This window comes from Bombina bombina, chromosome 1 (genome assembly GCF_027579735.1).
Source record: "Bombina bombina isolate aBomBom1 chromosome 1, aBomBom1.pri, whole genome shotgun sequence".
Lineage (NCBI taxonomy): Eukaryota > Metazoa > Chordata > Amphibia > Anura > Bombinatoridae > Bombina > Bombina bombina.
The window spans coordinates 985518536-985545135 of NC_069499.1; the positions used below are offsets into that span (position 1 = coordinate 985518536).

Sequence of the window (26600 nt, forward strand, 5' to 3'; positions counted from 1 at the left end):
GATGGTCAATCTCAGATACCAAAAATGAAAAGACCCTGAACGGACAGCTTCCTGGAAATAAGGCAATGTACAGATATCAAGCAAATTGCCCTTCTGTAAAAATAGAGGACACATAGCTTTTATCTGTTAAAACATAGACAATAGGATATGTATTATTACATAAATCTGCATATGTACCTATCAGCTCCTCCTTATAAACATACTTGTTACCTCCTCCTAATAGACAGGTAACATAATTTGTATGTCTCAGCATCACAGAATACACATACATCAGGGCATACACTTCTTGCCTCCTCATAGCACACATACATTAGAGAATGTACGTCTCTAAATCACAGACATAAGTACGTGCACCTCTCACCTTTTAATACACAAGCATTAAAGGGACACTAAACCCAAATTTTTTCTTTCGTGATTCAGATAGAGCATGCAATTTTCTTCATAAATGGAAAGAGTCCACAGCTGCATTCATTACTTTTTGAAATTTAGAACCTGGCCACCAGGAGGAGGCAAAGACACCCCAGCCAAAGGCTTAAACACTCCTCCCACTTCCCTCATCCCCCAGTCATTCTTTGCCTTTCATCCCAGGAGGTTGGCAGAGAAGTGTCAGAAGTTTTCGATAGTCTCTTATGGAGGCTAGTACTCTTCGACATGGGACTGGAGTTTTAAGTAGTCCTGTCAGCCTCTCAGTGAGAGCATGGGTGAAAGGTAGGGTCCGGAGATGCAAGGAGAGTCTTTCTTTGAAACCATACCGACTCATATTAACAGCTCCACAAGCAATCAGTATTGACGATTTTCACTGCCTGCTTTTTTCTCTCAAGTCCATGGCAGAGGCAACGCTACTATCTGTCACACTTGAAGGGCCGTGTTCCTGTTTCATGGTGTAGATTCCGGCAAGATCGTTTAATTTTACTTTCATCATGGATTAGTTGTAATTTCAACTGTTTATCCGAGAGAGGCTACAACCTTTGGGGGATAACTTTATAACATAGGGTCTCAGTGAGGCTCCTTTTTGTATCTAGGAATCAAGGGTTAATATCTCCTGAGGGGGATTATTGAACAGGGTGGTTTATAATCATGTTTGTTATGTGATTCTGTCTGCTACTGTGTAGTGTTGCTTCGGCTCATGGCTATTTTGGAACATAACGGCCTATGTCTAGTGACGCGGCCTTTTCAGTCGGGCACGCTTTTGCATGGACTGCACGGTTTACCTTGTGATCCCATTTCCATTTTTCTGACCGTGTGGCAACGGAAAAATCCTGGTCCGCTGGTGTCTGGTTCTCTGGAGGCGGCAGTGTCCCAGTTATGGAGGATTCTTGGAGACAGGTGTCTCTGATTCAGACTTTACTTCTTGCGAAGAATATGAATTGGCCCGGGTGATACATGCCCATCAGTTATGTTCCGAATGCCATTTTAGAGTGCTCTGTTCCTCGGGATCGGGGAATCGGGTGCCCACTGAGCCATCCGTCTCTGGGGATTATATTTCTCACAAGACGAGTTCCCTACCATCAACTCTTACTACGCATGCAGGTAACCCAAATGCTACTTATCCTTTCTAGGAAGTTTGGCCTGTTCCCACCGGAGGTTACAATACGGTTCTGCATAGCCATATCTTTGACGCTGGTGCATCTGCACCTCCCGGGAGTGTGCTTATGATATTGTCCATGTTTCGTTAACCGGGGCTCGTCAGGCATTGGATTGCCTGGTCCAGTTCAGCCTTCCGGGGGAGCGACTGCCCCTGAGGCCTCAGGGGGTCAACCTTCGGGGGCCGGTGTTTCCTTTTGTCCCGGTGGAGGTATGTTGTGCCTTTCGTTGTAGACTGGTGTGCATTTGTGTCCTACGAAGGCACGTTTTTGGCGTTGCTGGAGGATCCCACTCTTAATGGGTCTGGGGATTCTCAGTAATACTCTTCGACTGGCTTGCATACATAGACATAAGGGGATGAAGTAATCTTCTTATAGTCTTTGTTATTTGTGTATCTATTTCCATTTCTGAGCCTGGAAGTCTCAGATCCCTGTTGGGCTGGTCCTGCCGGTCTGTCCGTTCTTCCTGGACGTTAACCTATGGGTTGCCTTATCTTTTGTTTTCATCCGGTGAGGATGATTTTTATTTGGTTTAAAGCTCATGTTGTGGTGTGATGTTTCCTTCAGGAACTTTCCTATCTGGAATTGATACTCGCGATTTTGTTCGCTCTGTTTACAAAAGTCTGTCTGACTGTTCTTTATCCCTCCATTATCAGGGGAGACTCTATGTGGCCTTGACAGTGCTGGGGCCCTTGATTCCAGGCTGGTCCTGACTGGGTACAAATTCTTCTGTCTTTGAGGCCTAGTTCAGACACGTGGCACCCTTTTATGTCCAGTTGGTCTGGTGAGGGCGCTCAGTGATCACAATATGATTGTGTGATTGTCTTGTTTTACAAGCTTCAATTAGCAACCTGAGAGCACTTGAGGGTCTGTGGTTGCTTAGGGGCATGGGGGATTGGTTCAGTCCTCATTCGTCTTTTAATCTAGTGGGACGGGACTCCGTCTAGATCCGCGGCGACATGCTCAGTCGTTTCTGAATTTTTCTGGAACTAGATTGTTCCTTCCCGTTGATGGTTGGAAGCTTGGAGGATTTAGGTCCTTCATACCGCCATTCTTACGGTTTTGCCTTTTATGGTCTCTTTGAAGTGTCCTTTAGGACTTATTCCTTTTAGAGGTCATCTTCCTTTGGGTCGAGACTTTCTGGACTTTGTCTGTTTTTTGTGGCGGCTTTGGCTGCTTGATTAGGAAGTGAAGGCCGTGAGGCTCTGTCTTCCTTCGGGAGTTAGTCGTCTCCATATCAGGGGCAATAGGAGGTGTTGTCTCTTAAGCTTTTTGCTTAGGGGATGTTTTTCTGCCTGGGTTCGGGATGCTTTGCATTCTTCTCCCTTGGGTGTGGTCCTCTGGAACGTTAATCTGAAAGGATTATGGAGACTAGCCTTTCTTCTACTCTCTTTCGGGTGACTCTGTTCTCATTTTCATTTCCATTAGTGCTGCCCTTGGGCCTTTGGACTCTAGAGAAATTGTGTGACTTTGTCGCAGCTTAGTACCTTACTGGGGGGGTGTTGACCTCTGGCTAAGGGTGTTGTCTTCCCTTTGGGCTGGGAATTACGAGTGAGTCCTGTACCCGTTCTCCAGGTTTCCCAGTTCTCATCCCCTGTGAGGTCTGATTGCTTCAGACAGGGTATCTTGTGTTCCCTGAGGGTCTCGTTCGTTCTAGGACAATTCTGGGTCCTGGGTCTGGAGTTCTTGTCTTGGATTCTTCTTGGATGTCTGGAGACTTATGATTCGATGGACTGGTCGGGATGACCCAGTTTTTTTCAGGGACCCTATGTTGCGACATAGGGGCTAGCTCATTGGGCTTGCAATCAGGTAGGCCAGAGTTCTCATCCACCTTCGGGTACTGGTTATAAACTTTAAGGCCTGACTTGTCCTTTGGACAGAGTGTGCTCCTCTATGGGGAGTTTTTTTCTCTGTTGGGTTAACAGTGGTGTCTGAATAAGTTTTCCTTTGGTCCATGTTTGGATCATATCATGGCTTCATGTCTTGTGGACATGTATGCTGTTCTTATCTGTGCCCTTCCCTTTGGAGGGGATAGTTTATCTTCCTTATGAGTTGGGGTTTCCTCTCTCTGGAGGGTCCTTGTCCTGCCCTGTGTGTAGGAGGTTGGATCAGGTGGCTTATTTATGTAAGGGGCAGCATCTGTTGCTCTGTGGGCTCTGTTCCACCTGTTTGAAATTGGTCTCTCTACGTAGAGACTGTCTAAGAGAGTTGTGACAGGTCTTCCTACGGATCTATTGCACTTTTCTCTGTTCCAGGTCCTAGGGGGTTCTCCTTGGGAGTGCCTTATTTTGGAGGAACAGATTGGGTTGGCACCCGAGCTCTGTTGGAGTGGGTGAGTCCCCCCTTTTTTCTTCCATTCCCTGGGGGCTTTTGGTTGGGGTCTTCTGTCCTCCTGTCTATCGGACATGTCTGTCACTTGGGCTGGTCTGGTGTTGGAGCAGGATCTGAGATCTGTTGCTCTGCTAATTCGTCCTCGGAGCATTCGAGGTACATTAAGCCTTTTTGAGGTTTCTCCTTTCTCCACATTCAAGATTTGTGGGAAGGACTGGCGGCTCTTAGATAGCCTGCAACGTTATCCGCTGGTTAGTGGATACTTAGCAATCTGAAGGATCCTATCTTCAGCTGCTTTCTACTTGCCCTGCAAGTATTTAAGTTTCAGAGTCTTTTTAGATGACTGCAGCGTGCAGTGTTTTTGCTTCAGGTGTTGTTCGTCAGACCTATCTGAGCTTGCTGCACGAGGTTTCGTTCTGAATATTTCGGTATTCTGAGATACCTTTTTGCGACTTGGGGACCTTTGTTTTCAGTTGCTTTCTAGAGTGTGGTTGCACTGTGTTAGGGGAAGATCCTCTCTCTGTTTCAGACTCCCGGCCTTATCCTGTGGTTTCTGTATTTCTGGGGTCTGGGCGTTGCCTCCCCTTGTTTCTATGAGACTGGTTGGGTCTCTGTTAGCCTGACCCGGTTTCTCGGGTTATTTGCTCTGTGTTTTTATTTAGGACTTGTTGTGCCCTTTTTAGGGTTTCTTTGTACCCTCCCGTTTTTGCATTCAGTGTCCTCTATAGCTTGGGTATTGTTTTCCAAAAATAAATGAATGCAGCTGTGGACTCTTTCCATTTATGAAGAAAAACTTAAATTATGCTTACCTGATAATTTTCTTTTCTTCAGATTGAAAGAGTACACAGCTCCCCTCCCGTATTTTTTCTGTGGGGTGTCCGTTATTTTTGTTCTTCTGGCACCTTTTCATCCTGATGTTTCTTCTACTGTTCCTTGTTCCTCGGCAGAATGAGTGGGGGATGAGGAGTATTTAAGCCTTTGGCTGGGGTGTCTTTGAACATTCGAGGTACAGTAAGCCATTTTGAGGTTTCTCCTTTCTCCACATTCAAAATTTGTGGGAAGGACTGGAGGCTCTTAGATAGCCTGCAACGTTATCTGCTGGTTAGTGGATACTTAGCAATCTGAAGGATCCTATCTTCAGCTGCTTTCTACTTGCCCTGCAAGTACTTAAGTTTCAGAGTCTTTTTAGATGACTGCAGCGTGCAGTGTTTTTGCTTCAGGTGTTGTTCGTTAGACCTCTGAGCTTGCTGCACAAGGTTTCGTTCAGAATATTTCGGTATTCTGAGATTTCTTTTTGCGACTTGGGGACCTCTGTTTTCAGTTGCTTTCTAGAGTGCGGTTGCACTGTGTTAGGGGAAGATCCTCTCTCTGTTTCAGACTCCCGCCTTATACCGTGGTTTCTGTATTTCTGGGGTCTGGGTGTTGCCTCCCCTTGTTTCTATGAGACTGGTTGGGTCTCTGTTAGCCTGACCCGGTTTCTCTGGTTTTTGCTCTGTGTTTTTATTTAGGACTCGTTGTGCCCTTTTTAGGATTTTTTTCTGGAGTTCCTTATGCTAGCTGGAAGCCAGCTCAGTATACTAATGCATTGTGGATACTCTACACTGTAGCAAACCGAGGGTTGCAAGTTCGATCTCCAGCGAGGTCTACTCAGCCTTTCCTCCTTTCAAGGTGGATAAAATGAGCAGCGCCTTGAGTCCCTTAAGGGGGGTTAGCCGCGTTTTACAAGTACAATCAAGTTTTCTCTGTGCCTTTTCTTCTTTGTGGAAGAATACAGTAGTTTGTTCCCTTTCTTTAGTTAGGAGTGTGTTGTTTGGAGACCGACTGCTGGGGAAGTTGTCTCTTGGAGGCTGTTGACTCAGTGGAGTCTAATTCCTGTGGTCTCTAGCAAGGCTGTGGACTATCTGCGGGTCAGTGTCCTTGGGCCTTTTTTTCAAAGTTTTTCTTGGCTTTGGACAAAGCGGGATTTTGTTGGGTTGGGTTTTCTGGCCAGGTGCCCTCAGAATGGGCCGCCTCTTGTACCCTCCCATTTTTGCATTCAGTGTCCTCTATAGCTTGGGTATTGTTTTCCCAAAAGTAATGAATGCTGCTGTGGACTCTTTCCATTTATGAAGAAAAACTTAAATTATGCTTACCTGATAATTTTTCTTTCTTCAGATGGAAAGAGTCCACAGCTCCCCGCCCATATTTTTTCTGTGGGGCGTACTTTATTTTTGTTCTTTTGGCACCTTTTCACCCTGATGTTTCTTCTACTGTTCCTTGTTCGTCGGCAGAATGACTGGGGGATGAGGGGAGTGGGAGGAGTATTTAAGCCTTTGGCTGGGGTGTCTTTGCCTCCTCCTGGTGGCCAGGTTCTAAATTCCCAAAAGTAATAAATGCAGCTGTGGACTCTTTCCATCTGAAGAAAAGAAAATTATCAGGTAAGCATAATTTAAGTTTTTAAGCAACTCTCTAATTTACTCCTATTATCAAATTTTCTTCATTCTCTTGGTATCTTTAATTGAAAAGCAAGAATGTAAGTTTAGATGCCGGCCCATTTTTGGTCAACAACCTGGGTTGTTATTGCTGATTGGTAGATAAATTCACCCACCAATAAACAAGTGCTTTCCAGAGTACTGAACCCAAAACATAGCTTAGATTCCTTCTTTTTCAAATAAAGATAGCAAGAAAATGAAGAAAAATTGATAATAGGAGTAAATTAGAAAGTTGCTTAAAATTGCATACTCTATCTGAATCGCGAAAGAAAATTTTTGGGTTCAGTGTCCCTTTAAGACATATATAGAAACATAGATATTGACGGCAGATAAGAGCCATATGCCCAGCAAGTCTGCCCGACCTTACCTAACAGTATAAACTTATCTAGTTCGTAGGATAGCCTTATGCTATATATATATATATATATATATATATATATATATATATATTGCATGACATATATACCTTTTGCCTTCTTATAATGTGTAGACATCAGGACGCTCTAACATTTTGCTTATTAACAGATGTTATGACACAATCCTATTACCTTCTAACACGTAGATAGCAGCACACATACCTTACATATAGCCTATAACATTAATATTAAGGTCAAATGCAGCTCATTATCTATTTACAGGTCACAAATGTCTCCTCATCCTTTTAACACACATACTGTACATAATATGACATCACTATTACCTCATCCTAATATACAGTGTGAAACATGCAAAAACATCAGGGAATGCCCATCTCCACTCTTCCTGTCAGATACAAACTGCACCTTTCACTTCCTCTTAATATATGGCAGGGCAAGAATATTTGACCTTTTAAAACACAATTGATGGCATTGGCTGCAGTTAATACTCACAGAGAAGTCTGCATCCTCTGCTCTCAGGTGATCTGCAATGTAATGGACACCTTCTATGGCTAACTTTAGAGATGGAGACATCAGTAAGACATTTTGCTCTTTGGCATTGATGTTTTTGGCAACTTGACTAGCGCCACTGGACTTCCCTTCATTTTTGGGCTTGCACTTGCACTGGGAGGTTTTACTGCTTTGATGTCCCTCTTGCATGTCATGTTTTAGTGACAGTGGAGAGCTGCTGGATTGACCATTAGTCTGGGAGGAGTCCTCATGCAGATAACAGTACTGAATACTCCTGGAACGACAGCGCACTGTACCCTCGGTTGCTTCTTTTGGACTGCACATTTGCTGGACACTTACAGAACGTACTTTGGGCATCAAATTGGTCTGGGCATCTCCCAGCAAATGGGATTGAGCTTGTGATGTTGTACAGCTTGTCAATGTGGATTCCTCACACAACATGGAATACTGCCCTGATGGAGATTTGCAAATCACTTGGGAATTGGCTGTTTGCTCCAACTGATGACAGCATGATGACGTAGGTGATGCTCTCGGGCTAGTGGGGCTAGCTGATGAAGAGCTGGGAAAAGCTGGTTCAATTTCTGTCTCAGACCACAGCCTAGGAGGAGGACTGAAACTGCTGGCATGCATGGACTCAATCAGCTTTTTGCAGTTATCCTTCATAGGTCTCTTCATAAACAGCACACGTGGAACCACATCCAGGAATATGCGACGCACCCAGGCTGGCATAGTGTGAGTGCGTGGAGATCTGTGGTGAACATTCAACACAAAGACTGTGATAATTATGGAAAGAGTCACAAAAATCATAGTGAAGAGCAGATATTCTCCAATCAATGGGATAACAAGGGAAGTGGACGGTATAATCTCTGTGATGAGGAGAAGGAAGACAGTGAGGGAAAGAAGTACTGAGATACAGAGAGTGATCTTCTCTCCACATTCTGAAGGCAAGTAAAATACCAACACTGTCAGACAGGAGATTAGGAGGCATGGTATGATTAGGTTAATTGTGTAAAACAATGGTAACCTTCTGATGATGAAGGAATAGGTGATGTCCGAGTAGATCTCTGTGCAGCATTCATACTTCTTTATATTGTAGTTGCCAACAGCATTGACAATTACCCACTCACCACTTTCCCAATAGTCTAGCTGATCCACGTGACTGTGCATGCTGATTAAATCAATCTTGGCCCGGTCATAAGTCCAAGATCCAAATTTCATGGTGCAATTTTGTTGGTCAAAGGGAAAGAATGTCACATCAATACTGCATGAGCTTTTATAGATGGCAGGAGGCATCCATTTTATCTGCCCATTGTAGAAGAGGTGAGCTTTAGTCAAGTGAGTAACTGCAAAATCCCCATCAGCACTGAAAAAAGAGAAAAAAAGAGAATACTTAATTACACAATGGCATCCATGACAGCTGACAATTACAGTAATATAAGTTCCACCTATTGTTGAGAACTAATATTAGTTCTTAAAAAAAGTAGGCGAGAGTTCCCAAATAAAGGATCATTCACAATGTTTAAGCCATTCACAATGTTTAAAGGGACACTGTACCCAAAAAAATTATTTTGTGATTCAGATTGAGCATGAAATTTTAAGCAACTTTCTAATTTACTCCTATTATCAAATTTTCTTCATTCTCTTGATATCTTTATTTGAAATGCAAGAATGTAAGTTTAGATGCCGGCCCATTTTTGTGAACAACCTGGGTTGTCCTTGCTGATTGGTGGATAAATTCATCCACCAATAAAAAAGTGCTGTCCAGAGTACTGAAACCAAAAAAAAGCTTAGATGCCTTCTTTTTCAAATAATGATAGCAAGAGAACGAAGAAAAAATTGGGTTCAGTGTCCCTTTAAGTTAAAGGATCATTCACAATGTTTAGGAACAAACACTACTCAACAGGAGACATTAAAGAATGCCATATCTTATTATCATTCCAATAGACTATAACATTAGATGATCTAGATAAAGCATACATTTTAAAAAAAAGTCCAATTTATGTATATTATTATATTTACATTGTTCTCATGGTATTCTTTGGTAAAGAGCATACATAGGTAGGTAGCTTCTGAGCCTATCTGACTTTCAACAAAGGATACCAAGAAAACAAAGTAAATGTAATAATACAGGTGAATTTGATTATTTTTTATTTTTAATTGCATGCTTTATCCGATTCATGAAAGAGCATTTGTGGTTTCATGCCCCTCTAATTTTTAAATAACAGCACACTTTAAAATGTTTTTATGTCTTCCAACAGAAAGTATTCATATTGTAATTGCTGATGTATGTGGATCCGTCAATATTCAGCTGCAACTTCTTTTGCACCACAGCAGAACACTCTGCAGCCGAATATTAGATGAGCCACACATACATGCAAGAGGGTGTAGAACTATGTGGGTTAGATTACAAGTTGTGCGCTATTTAGCATTTATACTTGCGCACACAACACAGCTGTAATTAAAATTTTAACCTTACAAGTTGAGAGTAAAATGTTTGTGAGTGAGCGAAACCCAATGCAAGCTAAATTCAGATATCTTCTCCCCATAAACTTCAATGGAACACGCTTTAAAAAAATACAACCTATATTTATTGCTTGGGCTAACCCGGCATCGCATTAGACATACAGCGTTAGACACAAACAGCTAGATTACGAGTTTGGCATTATGATTGAAAAAGCAGCGTTATGGCCCATAACGCTGCTTTTTCCCTAACGCTGCTATTACCAGTCTTGTAGGTATAGGTGTACCGCACACCTTTTAGCCTGTCATGCAACGCCAGAACCGCACTTTTTAAAAAGTCCTTTTTCAATGGGACTCCCATAGCACCGGTATTACGAGTTTGCCTGGGAGGCCAAAAAGTGAGCGGTACACTGTATACTGACAAGATCCGTACCACCATCTAAAGTCAGTAGTTATGAGTTTTACGTTACAAATCTGTAGCATAAAACTTATAACTAAAGTGTTAAAAAGTACACTAACACCCATAAACTTCCTATTAACCCCTAAACTGAGGCCCTCCTGCATCGCAAACACGATAATTAATTTATTAACCCCTAATCTGCCGCTCCGGACATCGCCACCACTATTAAAATTTAGTAACCCTTATTCCGCTGCTCCCCGACATCATCACCACTATAATAAACCTATTAACCCCTAAACCACCGCCCTCCCGCATCGCAAACACTATTTAAATATTATTAACCCCTAATCTGCCGTCCGCCCACACCGCAGCTGTAATAAACCTATTAACCCCTAAACCGCAAGCCCCCCCACAGCGAAATATACTTAAATAAACTATTAACCCCTAAACCGAAAGCCCCCACAACAAATATACTAAAATAAACTATTAACCCATAAACCTAACGACCCCCTAACTTTATATTAAAATTACAATTTCCTTATCTTAAATTAAATTAAAACTTACCTGTCAAATTAAATTAATTAATTTTAAACTAACAATTAAACTAAGATAATTATTAAACTATAATTAAACTAAAAAAATCCTAACACTACTCTAAAAATTACAAAAAATATCTTATTACAAAAAAATATATAACTAAATAACAAAACCCCCCACTAATTTACAAAAATAAAAAACAAATTATCAAAAATAAAAAAGAATTACACCTAATCTAATAGCCCTATCAAAATAAAAAAGCCCACCCAAAAAAAAAACCCTAGCCTACAATAAATTACCAATGGCCCTTAAAAGGGCCTTTTGTGGGGCATTGCCCCAAAGAATTCAGCTCTTTTACCTGTAAAAAAAAATACAAACACCCCCCAACAGTAAAACCCACCACCCCCACAACCAAACCCCCAAATAAAATAACTATCTAAAAAAACCTACGCTCCCCATTGCCCTGAAAAGGGCATTTGTATGGGCATTGCCCTTAAAAGGACATTTAGCTCTTTTACATGCCCAGACCAGTGTTCCCTCTAAGGACAGTTTTGTGCAGCCCAGCAGTGAAACAGTTAACAAGAGAACAATACCTTGTCATCTGCATTGTGCAGTATTTGATAATTGCAGGGTATGGTTACCTAATTAACTGTTTCACTGCTGGGCCGCACACAAAACTGGCCTTAGAGGGAACACTGGCCCAGACCCAAATCTAAAAATAAAACCCACCCAAAAACCCTTAAATAAGCCTAACACTAACCCCCGATGATCCACTTACTTATTGAAGTCCAGCTTGAAGGATCCATCCAGCCGGCAAGAAGTCTTCATCCAGGCGGCCTCTTCGATCTTCATCCAAGATGGCATCCCTTGCATTCCTATTGGCTGAAAGATTTCAATCAGCCAATAGGATTGAGCTCTCATCCTATTGGACGATTGGAACAGTCAATAGGATGAGAGCTGAACAAATCCTATTGGCTGATTGGAATAGCCAATAGGATTTTAGCAGCTCTATACACACACACACACACATATATATATATATGTATCTATATTTATATATGTGTTAAATGGTACTTTTAATAAAATGCCCAGTTATCGCCATTAAAAATATCTTTGTATTTTTGTAGATTCCGAGGCCAAAATGTCACCTTCCCTTAAAGGAATATAATACCCATATGCTCAATAACTTGATGCAGCATAACTCTAAACAGCTGACAAGAAAATGTCACTTGAACATCTCTCAAAAAAAAATCCCTCAAAACAGCCAATCAGCTTCATCAATGCTGATGTCATGCTTTACTGTGATCTCATGAGATTTCACTTAAATATTGTGAAATTTCACTGTAAACTTCCTTCAACTGAGCAGGGAAATAACATGACTGTACCTGCACATGCCAGATGAATGCTCCTTTGCAAGTCCCGGGACCAGCATCTTGATTGGCTGCTTAAAGACTCTTTACAATGTAAAGTGGCTACTGAGGAAATTTTGAGGTAAAATCTTCCTTTTTTTACATATAGACGTTCAAGTGATATATTCTAGTATATAGATTAGGATATATTTACAGATATGCTGCATCACTTTCAAGTGCTTCAGAATTTTGGTATCATGTCCCTTTAATGGGCATTCTGATTGACCTCAAGGAGGGTGTACAAAAAAGTTGAGTTCATTAATGGCCACAATATAGGATAAGCCAAAATGTGTTAATGGACTTAATGTAAACTGTGCCCAAATGATATTTTTTCAGTTCCCAAAAGACCTTCTGCTTCTGTACTTTGGTGTATAGAAAACAAAAATCTGACAGTCTTCTTATTATTGGCAGTCATTTTAACAGCTATTAGCCAGCCGAAAAATGTTTAACACCAGCAATGTAATCTCTGCCTTTATAAGCAGTCATTAGACATACATGACTTCAACATAAAATAGTTGAACACCATGATTAGGAGGTATAATATATCCATATCTCTGGTGAGACCCTGTCACATTATATCCCTACATGAAATCTATGATAATATCTATAACCCCAAAGTCTTATGTCAACAATATTCCCACAACAAAAAAAGCAGGCACAGCTGAAACAGAGATCCATTTATTTTAACATGCAGGACCAGCACACGACAGGTGAAGATAAAATCAAAGCTATAGGTAGAGAGACTAGGTCTTAGGCGTTTTGGCTACTTGCCGCCTTAATCATAGACCTTAGTCTCTCTCCCTGAAATCACCTATTTATAGGCTGAAAACAAAGTTATCTCATTAGTGCAACAAAACCTACTCTTAAAGTGACATGATATATAGGGGCCGATTTACTAAAGTGCAGATGGACATGATACAATGTAGCGTATCCTGTCTGCTGCACATCGATAAATGCCGACAGCATACGCTGTCAGCATTTATCATTGCACAAGCAGTTCTGGTGAACTGCTTGTGCAATGCCGCCCCCTGCAGATTCACGGCCAATCAACTGCTAGCAGGGTGTGTCAATCAGCCCGATCGTATAGGATCGGGCAGATTGATGTCCGCAGCCTCAGAGTAGGGAAACAAGTTATGGAGCAGCGGTCTGAAGGCTTGCGGGGAAACAGGGGCATTCCCTTGATAATTCAGCCTCATAGACACAAAACATATTGATAGTACATTTGAATGAGGATATTCACAAGAAATTACGTATATACATAGTTAACTCAGAAAAAAATAATACATATTTGCAAAATATTTTTATCTTATCATTTTTACCTGTTTTATATATTTAAGGCCAATGTTTATATATTATAGAAAAGAGCATGGGGTTCACATACAAAGAGTAGCACAGGACGGCTTACGCGTTTCGGCTAAAGAGCCGTAGTCATAGCCTACTGTGCTATTACACATACATCTTTAAAAAGTGTGCAAAACCATAGGATTCGTTAAAAACAGTGACACCCATATGTGTGTGAGCCAATCATAGATATAATACTCAAAATTACAATGTTACAACATTCAGCACACTATTATAGATACATGGCTGGATCTAACAATAGGAAAATACCTGAAATTGAATAATGGAAAAGGAATGGAAAATAGAGCTATAACTTGCTATAATAATAAGGAGATAGAGCGGTATCAACCTAGATGTACATAGTGAATAGGGTAAAAGGAAAACATAATACAACTTCACTTATTGTAACTCATCTCAGCATTACATTACATAATACTGTTTCATACCAAAATTTATATAAAAATTTATACAAGCATGCAGTTTGAAAACATACTATATGTGATACTATATAGACCCATTATAGAACATTCCCTTCATTTTTGGAGTAAGCTTATTACCTTCGAGGGTAAGCAGTTCAATTCGCTGCTGACATGAAAACATACCGTTGCTAATGCCGAGACAAAAGGAGCTGATGTCTCTCATAAGTTTAATGGACTTCTTAATAACTGGATTAGTAGGAGAAGAAGAGGGAACAGGAATAGAAGGGGCAATAAATCAAAATCTGTGACAATCTCTGAGAGTGACACAGATGGCTCCACTGAAGAAATACAATGATCAGACTATTATGGGTCCCCATACTAATGTTATTAGTACTAATACTGACCTCCCTAACTCCACTGTAACAACTTTACCTGCACAGACAGATTCTATGAACAAACAAAGGGCCAATATCACACAAGTAGTATCAGTAAGACCAAAATACACTTCTAATGTAATTACACTACACAGACCATGCATGTATCTGCTTTGAATAGAACAAAACAAGAGAATTTAAACCCGTTTTTTCACCAGGGCCAGGATGTGCCAGGACTAGGGGGTAAGACAATAAATACAAGCTCCAATGTAAATATCAATGATAAAAAAGGGGTGTCTCCCAGCGCTAGACTAAACAACGTCCTATGGCTCCTAAAGGCGAAGGGTCCCTAGCTGACCGTAAAGAAGGGAAAAGTGAATGAAAAAATGCTAAGGAGCACCTAATATGTGTTAAGGCAAGGAAAGGATTATTTATTAAAAGAATAATATTAAATAAATAACAAATTAATGTAACAATTGCTAAAAATCATGGATCCATGATATACATAAACCAATATAAAATTAAAATTATAAAATTGTGAAATATATAAAATTGCACAAACTGATAACAATAATATTGCACAAACAGGTGACAATGAACTGATGACAATAGTATTGCACAAACTGATTACAATGATCAAATGATAAGCAAACACAAAGTGGTTGAAATCCGGAATTATCCAAGAATTCTCTCATTCATAATTTCTGAATACCATAAGATGTCAACGCGTTTCGGCCCTGTATATGGGCCTTTTTCAAGACTGATAGAGAGAATTCTTGGATAATTCCGGATTTCAACCACTTTGTGTTTGCTTATCATTTGATTCATTTTTTCACTGAGGAACCAATCAGACTCTTTACATTCAGGATCTTCACTCACACATATGTTTGGATGACAGTTCACATTTGGATTATTTTTTGACCACTTATATTTTTGACGTTATTCTTTTTATCTTTTGACGTTTTTCACATGCTTTATACGTATTTTTTCACATATTTCACATTTTTTTCACAGTTTTTACATACACACGTTTTTTTGTACCCTCAAGGTATATTATAAGGACAATTCACTAATTTGATGAACTTTTCAATATGACTCAATATATGCTTTTAATATTTGATTCTTAAATATCCATAAGAATCTCTATATTTCCATTCATTGTTTTTTAGAGTATTATATACACTCGTGAGCCATATCATTGTAATCAGTTTGTGCAATATTATTGTCATCAGTTCATTGTCACCTGTTTGTGCAATATTATTGTTATCAGTTTGTGCAATTTTATATATTTCACAATTTTATAATTTTATATTGGTTTGTGTATATCATGGATCCATGATTTTTAGCAATTGTTACATTCATTTGTTATTTATTTAATATTATTGTTTTAATAAATAATCCTTTCCTTGCCTTACCACATATTAGGCGCTCCTTAGCATTTTTTCATCCAATGTAAATATCAATCATGAGAGATACCAGTTAAGGGGCTCACGGCCCATGACTAGTTACAAGTAAATTATGTGATCAATCTCTCCTGCACTATACTCAAAACTGAACAAGAGAAATATTACTCTGAGAACTCATCATGTACCCCAAATAAAATTAACTCGGCTCAATCAACTAACTCTAGTAATTTTAACGAGACATGTGATATAGTCTCCCTTCAGCAACTCCAAATCAAGGCTGAAACAGAGTCTGGTTCAGTGAGCAAAGGACCTACTTTCAAAAAGAAATAACAGATAGTAACTGAATTACTAAGCTAACGCTATCAGTTGCACTATATATATATATATAACGTTGAACCTAATCCTATCATCCTATGTATAGTATCCATTGTCTTTGTTGCCCCCCTCTACCATCTCCTCCCCTCTTAATTAGTTAATGGATTAGTATGATGCTTATCACAGTAGGTAATTAAAATCTTGTATGTTTTCAAACTGCATGCTTGTATACATTTTTTATATAAATTTCCGTATGAAACAGTAACGTAATGTAATGCTGAGATGAGTTACAGTAAGCAAATTTGTATTATCTTTTCCTTTTACCCAATTTATTATGTACATCTAGGTTGATACCGCTCTTTCTCTTTATGATTATAGCGAGGTTGAGCTCTATTTTTCATACCTTTTCCACTATTCAATTTCAGGTATTTTCCTATTGTTAGATCCAGCCATGTATCTACAGTATAATAGTGTGTTTATGATGCTAAATGTTATAACATTGTAATTTTGAGTATTGTATCTATGATTGGCTCAAACACATAAGGACGTCACTGTTTTTTTACAAATCCTATGGTTTTGCACACTTTTTAAAGATGGATGTGTAATAGCAGAGTAGTCTATGACTGAGGCTCTTCAGCCGAAACACGTAAGCCGTCCTGTGCTACTCTTTGTATGTGAAACCTATGATTGATCCCAGGACATACTTGAAATGAGAGAAATTTCAATGTATCCTTCCTGGTAAAATATTTTATAAAATATTTAATAAATAAATAATTGTTTGTGTTACCCAGTTTTATGCTTTACCTCAATAAACTTGATTTTATTTGCAAGACGACTTCTACCCTCATTTCTATATTATGGATACCAGCTTTGGCTGTTTGGTTGTTATACTTGGATTCAAGCAGGAGCAGGTGTGCAGTATCTGATTGGCCTCAGACCCATCACGTGACTAAGACACAGCCGTAAGCTGAAATCTACCTGTGTGGACGCTATACTCAAGTCGGAGGATCCAGTGGCGCTTGGAGAGGCACAGCTGATGCCCACGCTAAGAAGACAGTACCAGATTCAGAGTAATAAAGTGAGCAGGTAATAGAGTAACTTCTTTCTTGTCATTTGGGTGCTGGAATTAAGGCCATATAGCGAACAGAAGTTGGAGTCAATCATAGTTGGGAATCCCCGTCTGCCTGTCTATAAGACTGTGGGACTGTGCACACCTGATTACACTGAGAATTATTTGTATTGAGTATGTTTATTACTGGACACTTGGTCTCTTTTTTTTATTATCAATATTTATATATTACCTAATTATCACATTTTATAAAAAAAAAAATTCCCTATATATAAGTTGTGTTATGTAAAGGGGATATAGGTCTATAATATTACATTATCCTTTATATGCTTAACCTTTTATATGCTTAAATATACTTTGTTGACAAAACATCTTTTTTGAAATGACCTCACCAGAAATGAATAATGTCACCTTCTATATTGAAACTAAGTGGTACTCCAGTACACAAGGAAACAAATCTAAAATGCCTCTCTCTAAGTTAAGAGATTTTCTAATCTTCCCCTCTTGATATCCATCTAACTTGTTCAATAACACACCATTTGAAATTTTGTGTATCTTCCAAATGTCTATCGATAAAATGTGTTGCTAAAGCTGAGCAATGATTGGATCTCTCAATATCATTTAAATGTTCCCATATTTTTTCACAGACTTGGCAGACAGTGCAATCGACATTCTGTAATTTGCACTGTTGACAATATTCCCACATAAGGCTCCGATAATTGTCTACTTTTATGTATAGTTTACTGGACAGCCAATTAAAATATTGGACTTTCCATTTAAATACTGGGCACTTGACAACTAGAGTTGGCCCACATATGGCGGTAATGCCCTAGAATTGTACCTACATGGACTACATTATTGGTGGAAACTTCTAATTTAGTAGGGACAACACTAATACTAGATCCCTGTCTCTGGTTATTTAATAAACTACCAGAAAGATTATCCAACATACAAAGTAAACTGGTGACCATAGCAAGCAATAGTTTTAAGATTCTTATTGCTAGACACTGAAAATATACTAATTCCCCAACTGTCGCTGAATGGCTGCAAGGAATACAACCACTCGATACAAATGGAGGCGTTTTTATATAGAAATCATCATTGTATAGATACATACACATTGATAACAACTACTTGGGAGAAGTACTTGAGCTCAAGAGCTAATACTTCATAGATATAGAATTATTAAATGTCTTTTGAGGGTATGGTGCCCACTGACCAAGAATAAGTATCGGCTTTTGAAGGACATATTCTAGGTAACTAGTTTCAAGAAGAAGTAGGGAGAATATATTAGTCGGAGATGATTGGAATGTAATCTTTTATGATTTTGTAAATCTAGACACACACTGTTACTGTTGTGAACTGTTTTGTACTGTTGTGTTTTATTATGCCTTAATGTATATTTATTTATCTTTTTTTAGAGCAAAGTTTATGTATTATATGATGTACATGTTTCAATAATAATAAAAAAAAGTAAATACTGGGCACTTGGCAACTATAGTTACATATAGCCCCAATCACAAATCAGGTATCTCACTTACAGCTATCTTCTGTACTAGCTACATTTTTCAATTTATTTTAAGCAGTTTCACTAGTCAGATTAAAAGCAACATATACAAAACTGATATGTACAATATTCCTTATGAAATCAATATTTTATATAAATATACTTCTTGCATTAAGGTGCCTAAATAAAATAAACCCCTAGAATGTGAAATTGTGACAAGTCACCAATGAGGCACCAAGGAGTTCATTTTATTATACGGTTCTCTTATTTATCATCCAGTATTAGTCACACACATGTTTTATTTATCAAAAGGTAGACTTTCAACCTACATCAGCACTTATAAGACATGTTCTAGTTCAGATCTCATGACTGTTTCTTCCATTGATTTAGGGCTAGGTAATGACTTTACAGTATACTGGCAATGCTGTTTCCACTGTAATAAACATGCACTCTTTTCTCCAGGCTTGTGTTCTGACCTGCTCACCTCTACTCCAGATGCAGTTATTAGCTTCCCTTATTCTCAAAGGTGTCAGACACCCTGAATTTGCAATTCAGCAACTAAAAGTGTTAAAAGAGGGAAAAAGGGGACTTTAAAAATAAAATAAAAATAAAGACTGGAATATGTGGTGGGAGATGGGGTCTGACACCAGTATTAGCATTATCAAATATTATGGCCAGAATCACCTGTTCTTATTCCACTCTGCAGATCCAATCACCTCTGATACAGACCCAATCACCTCAGCAACAGACCCATTCTGCAGACCCAATCACCTCTGCTACAGACCCATTCTGCAGACCCAATCACCTCTGCTACAGACCCGTTCTACAGAACCAATCACCTTTGCTACAGACCCATTCTACAGACCCAATCACCTCTGCTACAGACCAAGTCAGCAGAACCAATCGCCTCTTCTACAGACCCATTCTGCAGACCCAATCACCTCTGCTACAGACCCAATCACTTCTGCTACAGACCCATTCTGCAGACCCAATCACCTCTGCTACAGAATCATTCAGCAGACCCAATCACCTCTGCTACAGACCCATTCTGCAGACCCAATCACCTCTGCTACAGAATCATTCAGCAGACCCAATCACCTCTGCTACAGACCCATTCTGCAGACCCAAACACTTCTGCTACAGACTAATTCAGCAAACCCAATCGCCTCTGCTACAGACCCATTCCCCTCTGCTACAGACCCATTCTGCAGACCCAATACAGACTCATTCAGTAGACCCAATCACCTCTGCTACAGACCCAATCACCTCTGCTACAGACTCATTCAGCAGACCCAATCACCTCTGCTACAGACCCAGTCTGCAGACCCAATCACCTCCACTACATACCCATTCTGAAAAACCTAATCACCTCTGCTATAGACTCATTTAGTAGACCCAATAACCTCTGCTACAGACCCATGCTGCAGACCCAATCACCTCCACTACATACCCATTCTGAAAAACCTAATCACCTCTGCTATAGACTCATTTAGTAGACCCAATAACCTCTGCTACAGACCCATGCTGCACGACTTGCTTTGCTGACTTATTCACCTTTCATCCAGACCAGACAAGCAAAGTATTGTCACAGGTGACCTTATTTAACGCCTTAACTACTGGGGCCATTTTGCACCCCTGCATTGAACTGTTTTGGAGATATAAGATGCGGCTCATATTTTACTGTATTTTGTTAAATGAAAATTCAATACAAACTATACATTGTTTTTTTTATTTTTACATTTTTATGCCAGGTGATCACTATTATTATAGTAATCATCTGGCCATTCCAACCTATATATGGGCTTTATTTTAAAGAGGGGCTTCTGGGTTTTAAATCAAGGGATCTTGGGGCTCTCTATACCTTTTCAATGACTTGTTATAAGTGCCTAGAGACCAAACCCGACAATAAGAGAACACACTTTTAAACAACTTTCCAGTTCACTTCCTTTATCTAAATATGCACAATCTAGGCCTTAAAGGGCCACTGTAAGTAAATATATTCTATGCCTGTTACTAACTAACTACCCCAAATATGCTTTTTATCAATAGCATTTCATTAACATATCTCTACCGTATATCAGAAATCTTGTCTGCAAATTTAATTGTTTTCCAAACCCACTCCGTGGGTATCCTTTGCTCTGTACCAATCCGTTTACAATACCTAGGTTTCAAAATGGCGCTTTAAACACAAAGTTATTGGTTTAAGTATTTTGAACACACAGTGCTAAAAATAGTGGGCAGGATAACGTGACATCATCGGCGAATAAAAGATATAACTTTTAGAACGTTATGAAACTTCGTTTTGGAGAAAATATAGGTCAGTAGGTTTTAATTAATGTTTATTAACTTTAATATGTTAGTTGTTTAGCTTAAAAATTATAACAGAAAGTAATCCTTTAAGGCAGTTGAGGTTTTTATATTTACTCTTCTTTGCCTGCAGCAGCCTAGCAAGTTTATGGGGCTTGCTGACCTCACCATGCCCACACACAGTGACACATCTCTACAACCATATATTCCTAGGTAATTCCAGACTGCTTGGCCACCTTGTAAAGGCCACCATAATAATCTCCCAAAGCAGCCCACCCCCCAGGATGACAACACTAAATGCACTAAAAGCAATATGGGGATGACATCCATGTGTCCTCATGCACACTAAAAAAGTTAATGAAAAGACTTTAGAAACATCCTTTAAAAAGGGCCATTATATATTTACAACATGGGGTCTAAGCAAGAAAAAGACAACTCTAAGGGTTCTTAATCATGTTCATTTTTAGCTGTTTAAATTAATTTTGAAACTAAATGGAAATCTATGTTTGTGCATCTCATGCATAGGGGTGCATTTATGAAAGGCCAGACGGACAATAGTGGACCTCTCCGCCCGGCATTTATCATTGCCCCCTGATGGTACACGAGCGTATAGGCAAAGAAGCATCAGCCTGATGCATTTGCAGCTTCTTAAATAGAGCCAATAGGCTGCTCACTGAACAGGGACACACCCAGTCTTTTAGCACAGCCACATATTTTGAAAAGAAAACACATTTTAAATTGCCTTTTATTAGATAAAAAAAGAAACAAAATATTTTTTATATGAAATACTGAGAGGTCTGGTACAAGATACCTGGCAATCTTACCTATTTGTTTACCAAAGTAGGAGCTCCTTATTCCTAATAAAGGATTCCCATAGTTCAGTAAATGCACAAACATGAATGGACACTCATCATTTTTAAATTATAAAGGACATCAGCCTTTTACAATTATTACCAGTCAGCTACTATAGGTTGTTACAGAGGGAGAATTTCATTGCATAAGACATCCCTTTGTTTATTATTCTGACATAGTCTTGGATTCCAAGAGTTATACATAATAGCTCTCAAATCCTCTGTTGTAGACTTATTAAAACCCTTTCTGTGTTACATATTTAAGCAGTTCAATACAACGTGTTCAATAATCACACAATGATATGGAAAAGCATGCGTTTTACCTTTCTATTTGATGCATAGTTTTCCTAAAGGACACAATTAGACTGTATGAAAGAATGCTTTAATTGGTCCCTCTGCCAGCATTATGATCTACACTTAGCAAATATTTATGTTTTCAGATTTATGCCCCTTACAACCAACTAGTTAGTTAGCTGCCTCAGACTGCTGGGAGGTTAATTATTTATCAAAAGAATAAACCTGTACGAAGCACACAGGGAGGCTGTATGCATGGGAAAACCCATTTTCTAAAACTAATGTCAGATATTTCCAAAGTCACTGTAAGCTTCCTACATTATTCACTCTGTGTGCATCTTAAATGATTTATTCCCCTTTTATATTAAGGACAATGAAGCAGATTGTGCTTTTTGGTGAATAAACACATGCAAGAAGTTCCTTGTTTCAGTACTTTGGGACTATAAATAAATGTTTATCAAAGATTTGTTTGGTTAGGTTGCAGCTTATGTGAGATTCTCTAAAAAGTCCTGTCAGTGCTACAAGATCCTTCATGGCATTTTCTAAAAGCAAATTTTACCTTAAAGGGACAGTCTACACCAGAATATTTATTGTTTTAAGATAGATAATCCCTTTATTACCCATTCCCCAGTTTTTCTTAACCAACACTGTTATATTAATATACTTTTTACCTCTGTGATTACCTTGTATCTAAGCATCTGCTGACTGCCCGCTGATCACATGACTTTTTATTTATTATCTATTGACTTGCATTTTAGCCAAATAGTGCTGTGTTGTACTAACTCTTAAATAACTCCCTGAGCGTGAGCACAATGTTATCTATATGGCTCACATGAACTAGCAGTCTCCTGTTGTGAAAAACAAATAAAAAGGCATTCAGATAAGAGGCAGCATTTAAGGGTTTAGAAATTAGCATATGAGCCTACCTAGGATAAGCTTTCCACTAAGAATACCATGAGAAGTAAATTGGAAAGTTGTTTAAAATTACGTCCTAGCTGAATAATGAAAGTTTAATTTTGACTAGACTGTCCCTTTAAAGGGTCATGAAACCCAAATTTTTTCTTTCGTAATTCAGATAAAACATGACATTTTAAACTACTTTCTATTGTACTTCTATTATCATATTTTTTCGTTCTCTTGATATCTTTTGATGACAAGCAAGAATGAATGCTTAGAAGTGCTGGAGCACTATACGGCAGCAGTTTTGCAAGAATGTTATACATTATCAAGAACACTAGATGGCAGCACTATTTCCTGTCGTGTAGTGCTCCAGACACCTACCTAGGTATTTCATCAACAGTTACCATGGAAACAAAGCAGATTTGATAACAGAAGTAAATTGAAAACGTTTGTAAAATTGTATGTTCTGTCTGTATCATAAAATAACATTTTTGTATTTTATATCCCTTTAATAGCTAGATATCTCACTAAGAAATGCAACCTACATATCCGTATGCGAAGGAGAGACAGATATATACAGTATAGTTCTGAAAAGCGTATTGAATGCACACTGTAAAAATCGTAATTACATTATGTATTAAAACTCATGTTAATAGTGTGTATCAACATTTAAATTAAAAGCTAACAGCAACATGAGAATCTAGACTAAGCTCTTAAATTATTTTTTTAATGTTAAAAATTAAAAATAAATAATGTAAGCAGTAAAATTCATATTTAAATATGTCAAATCTGAAAACAATCTTTAAAATGTAACCACAACGTCAACATTCAAAGGGCTCATGTACACCCGGAAAGGGGGGGGGGGGCAGGGGGGTGCAATTGCCCTGGGGTGAAATGCGAGGCTGGAGAGAGGTGCAGGTCTCATGGCTGCACTGGTCCCTGCAGTGTCGTTCAGTGACCGCTGCAGATAACTTCCACTGTTAGCGTGATTGCTGAATAACTCCCCTTCACAACCTAACTGATAGATAAGCTCATGACGTGAGCGGTGACCTTTCTTTACAGCTGCTATTAGGGTTACCAACCCTCCCGTATTTCCCAGGTTCTTCTGTAATTATAGGGACAAAATGAAATCTTTATGATTCAGATAGGGCATGACATTTTAATCAACTTTCCTATTTACTTGTATCATCACATTTGCTTGCTCTCTTGGTATTCTTTGTTTAAAGCTAAACCTAGGCAGGCTCATAAGCCTCTGGTCTGGCTGTGAAATACTGTCAAAATGCACTGAGATAGCACTAGTTCATGTGTGTCATAAAGATAACATTGTGCTCACTCCTGTGGAGTTATTTATCAGTCAGCACTGATTAGCTAAAATGCAAGTTTGTCAAAATGACTGAGATAAGGGGGCAGTCTGCAGAGATTTAGATACAAGGTAATCACAGAGGTAAAAAGTGTATTAATGTAACAACATTGGTTGTGCAAAACTGGGGAATGGGTAATAAATGGATTGTCTATTTTTTTTAAACAATATCACTATTCAGGTAGACTGTGCCTTTAAGCCCAAATTTTCAATGTCTCCTGGCTCCTGTATGTGTTACGCAGTCTCCCTATTTTCTCCTCTCACGTTGGAGGCATTTCTAGGCCTCCTGAATATCCATGCTAAATGCAGAGAGTGGGAATTCAGGAGGAGGAATAGCGCGTTACTTACTGAGCGCGGCAGTGAATAGGTAATCAGCATTTTTTTTATTATTGTTATTTTATTATATTTTTTTTCTGCAGTGTAGGATCCCCCTTGCCCTCTTCCTGGATGCCTCCCAAATAGCTCTCTAATGCTCCCCCCTCTAACTAGAGTCCGCCATCTTAGGTACTGGCAGCTCCAGTGATCATTGGTTAGGGACCCCCCCACACCTTTTTCTGTAGCGTAACTCCCCATCCCTCCCACTGCCTTTATTTTTATTTTCTGTAGTGTAGAGTCTTCCCACTCCCCTCCCTCTCTCCTCCACTGCTGGACCGCACACCACCTCCCGGATTCCCTTCCACACCTCCCGCCGGCATCAGCAGATGATCGTTACAGATGGTCAAACACACAGTGTCAATGTCTGTAACGATCTGGCATCTATCTTCGTATGGATCCTTAGCACCAATTGCGCTCCGGTTCCATATGCAGGCAGATGCTATGAGCTCAGGAACTCCAGCACGTGGCTGTAATTTAACAGCAGAAACTGCTGGAGCTTCCTGCAACTCCGACGTATATATGCGTTATGTGGTATGATAAACAAAGTACAGCACAACATATATATATACATCGCATTGGGTTAAGGGGTTAAATGTCTAGAGTTGTTGTTTACCTTGTCCAGAGTAGATTTAGTTGGTATTTTCACCCTGAAATGTTTTTCTTTGCATAGTCATTGAGCTATACTACAGAAGATGTCTCATCTATTTATAGAATTGTGAACGTATAGAAGCTGAACAAACACATATTTCACAGCTTTGTTTGTTCTAGATGAATATGTAGATTTTGAATATCTTTCTACTGGTCAGGATTTTTGCTAGAGGGGCTTAAAAGGGCAGCATTAGAGTCCTTGTCAAACAAGGCTTGTCTTGATAGTGTGTAAAAGTCTGGGCAGCATTCAAGTCCTATTTAATTTGCAAACTTCATTAGTCAGAGCTGTTCTGATATTCATACAGCTCTGATTAATGAATTTTGCAAAAAATTCAATAGGATTCTAAAGTATAAAACAATATTTATAAAATGTAAGATTGGTGGGAACAGTATTCTGTGTAAAAAATATTTTACTTAGAGATTTGATTTGTCTGTGTGCCCATGCAATACTGTAGTTGGATGCAGACAATTCCAACTGCATTTGGGGGAAAACCTTTGACAATTGCAGGCAGCTTTAACAGCGCACTGACACTGCAGGTCTAACTAATCCCAAAATAAGCTTTATCATTGAGGGGGGTTGGTGTCTGCATCAGAGGATTCACTGGGATAGATAGGGCATGCTGTCTTGTTTACAAAAGGGTTAAAGTGGTGATAAACTTGACATGCTTTAAAATCAAGTCTGGAATCTAAGCAATATTTTACTTTATATATTAATCACTTAATGATGTGCTGTAATTTACTTTTTAACCCCTTGAGTGCTAATGACGGCTCTGAGCCGTCACAGAGTTTCCCACTCTGGTGCTAATGATGGCTCAGAGCCGTCACTAGCACTCTCCCAACTTGAGAGAGATCTGGGGGCTCCCACCCGCTCCTACCCCGGCGATCGGTGCTGCATAATGAAAGGCATCGCCGGGGCTTCTGTTTTGCGTGGTGATGGCACGCGCAATAAACGTGATGACGTCACCGCGCAACTTTATTTAACATTAACAATGTTAAATATAGGAGCAGGGGGCATGCTGCTTAGAAGCCTGTATCTCAGGCATCTAAGCAGCTACAGACCGCCAAGACCCACCGTTGGAAAGGTAATCGCCTAACCTTGGGGATCTGAAATAAATAAAAAAAAAGTAAAAAAAAAAATATAAACCATTTAAGAAAACCTTAGAACTCAGGTGGGAAAGTGCTTAGCACTCAAAGGGTTAATATAGTCGTGCCGATCTAATACTCCGCGCTCCGGCCGCCCACATCAAAACTCATAATTTTTATGAGCTAATGGTTTAAACTGCTCTCCAATTGGTGCTCTAACTATATGGCACTTTTTGTAGCTAAAGTGCCAATTGGAGAACAGTTCAAACCATT

General features: G+C 39.3%; 1 protein-coding gene across 1 annotated transcript in view; it reads right to left on the minus strand.

The window, feature by feature from the left end:
• Positions 1 to 26600, minus strand: part of CHRNA4 (cholinergic receptor nicotinic alpha 4 subunit) — a 38225-nt gene that overhangs the window by 8082 nt on the left and 3543 nt on the right. The window contains exon 2 of the mRNA XM_053693125.1: positions 7255 to 8635. Within this exon, the coding sequence (XP_053549100.1) occupies positions 7255 to 8565 (1311 nt within the window). The 5' untranslated portion in view covers positions 8566 to 8635. The remainder of the gene's footprint in view (positions 1 to 7254; positions 8636 to 26600) is intronic.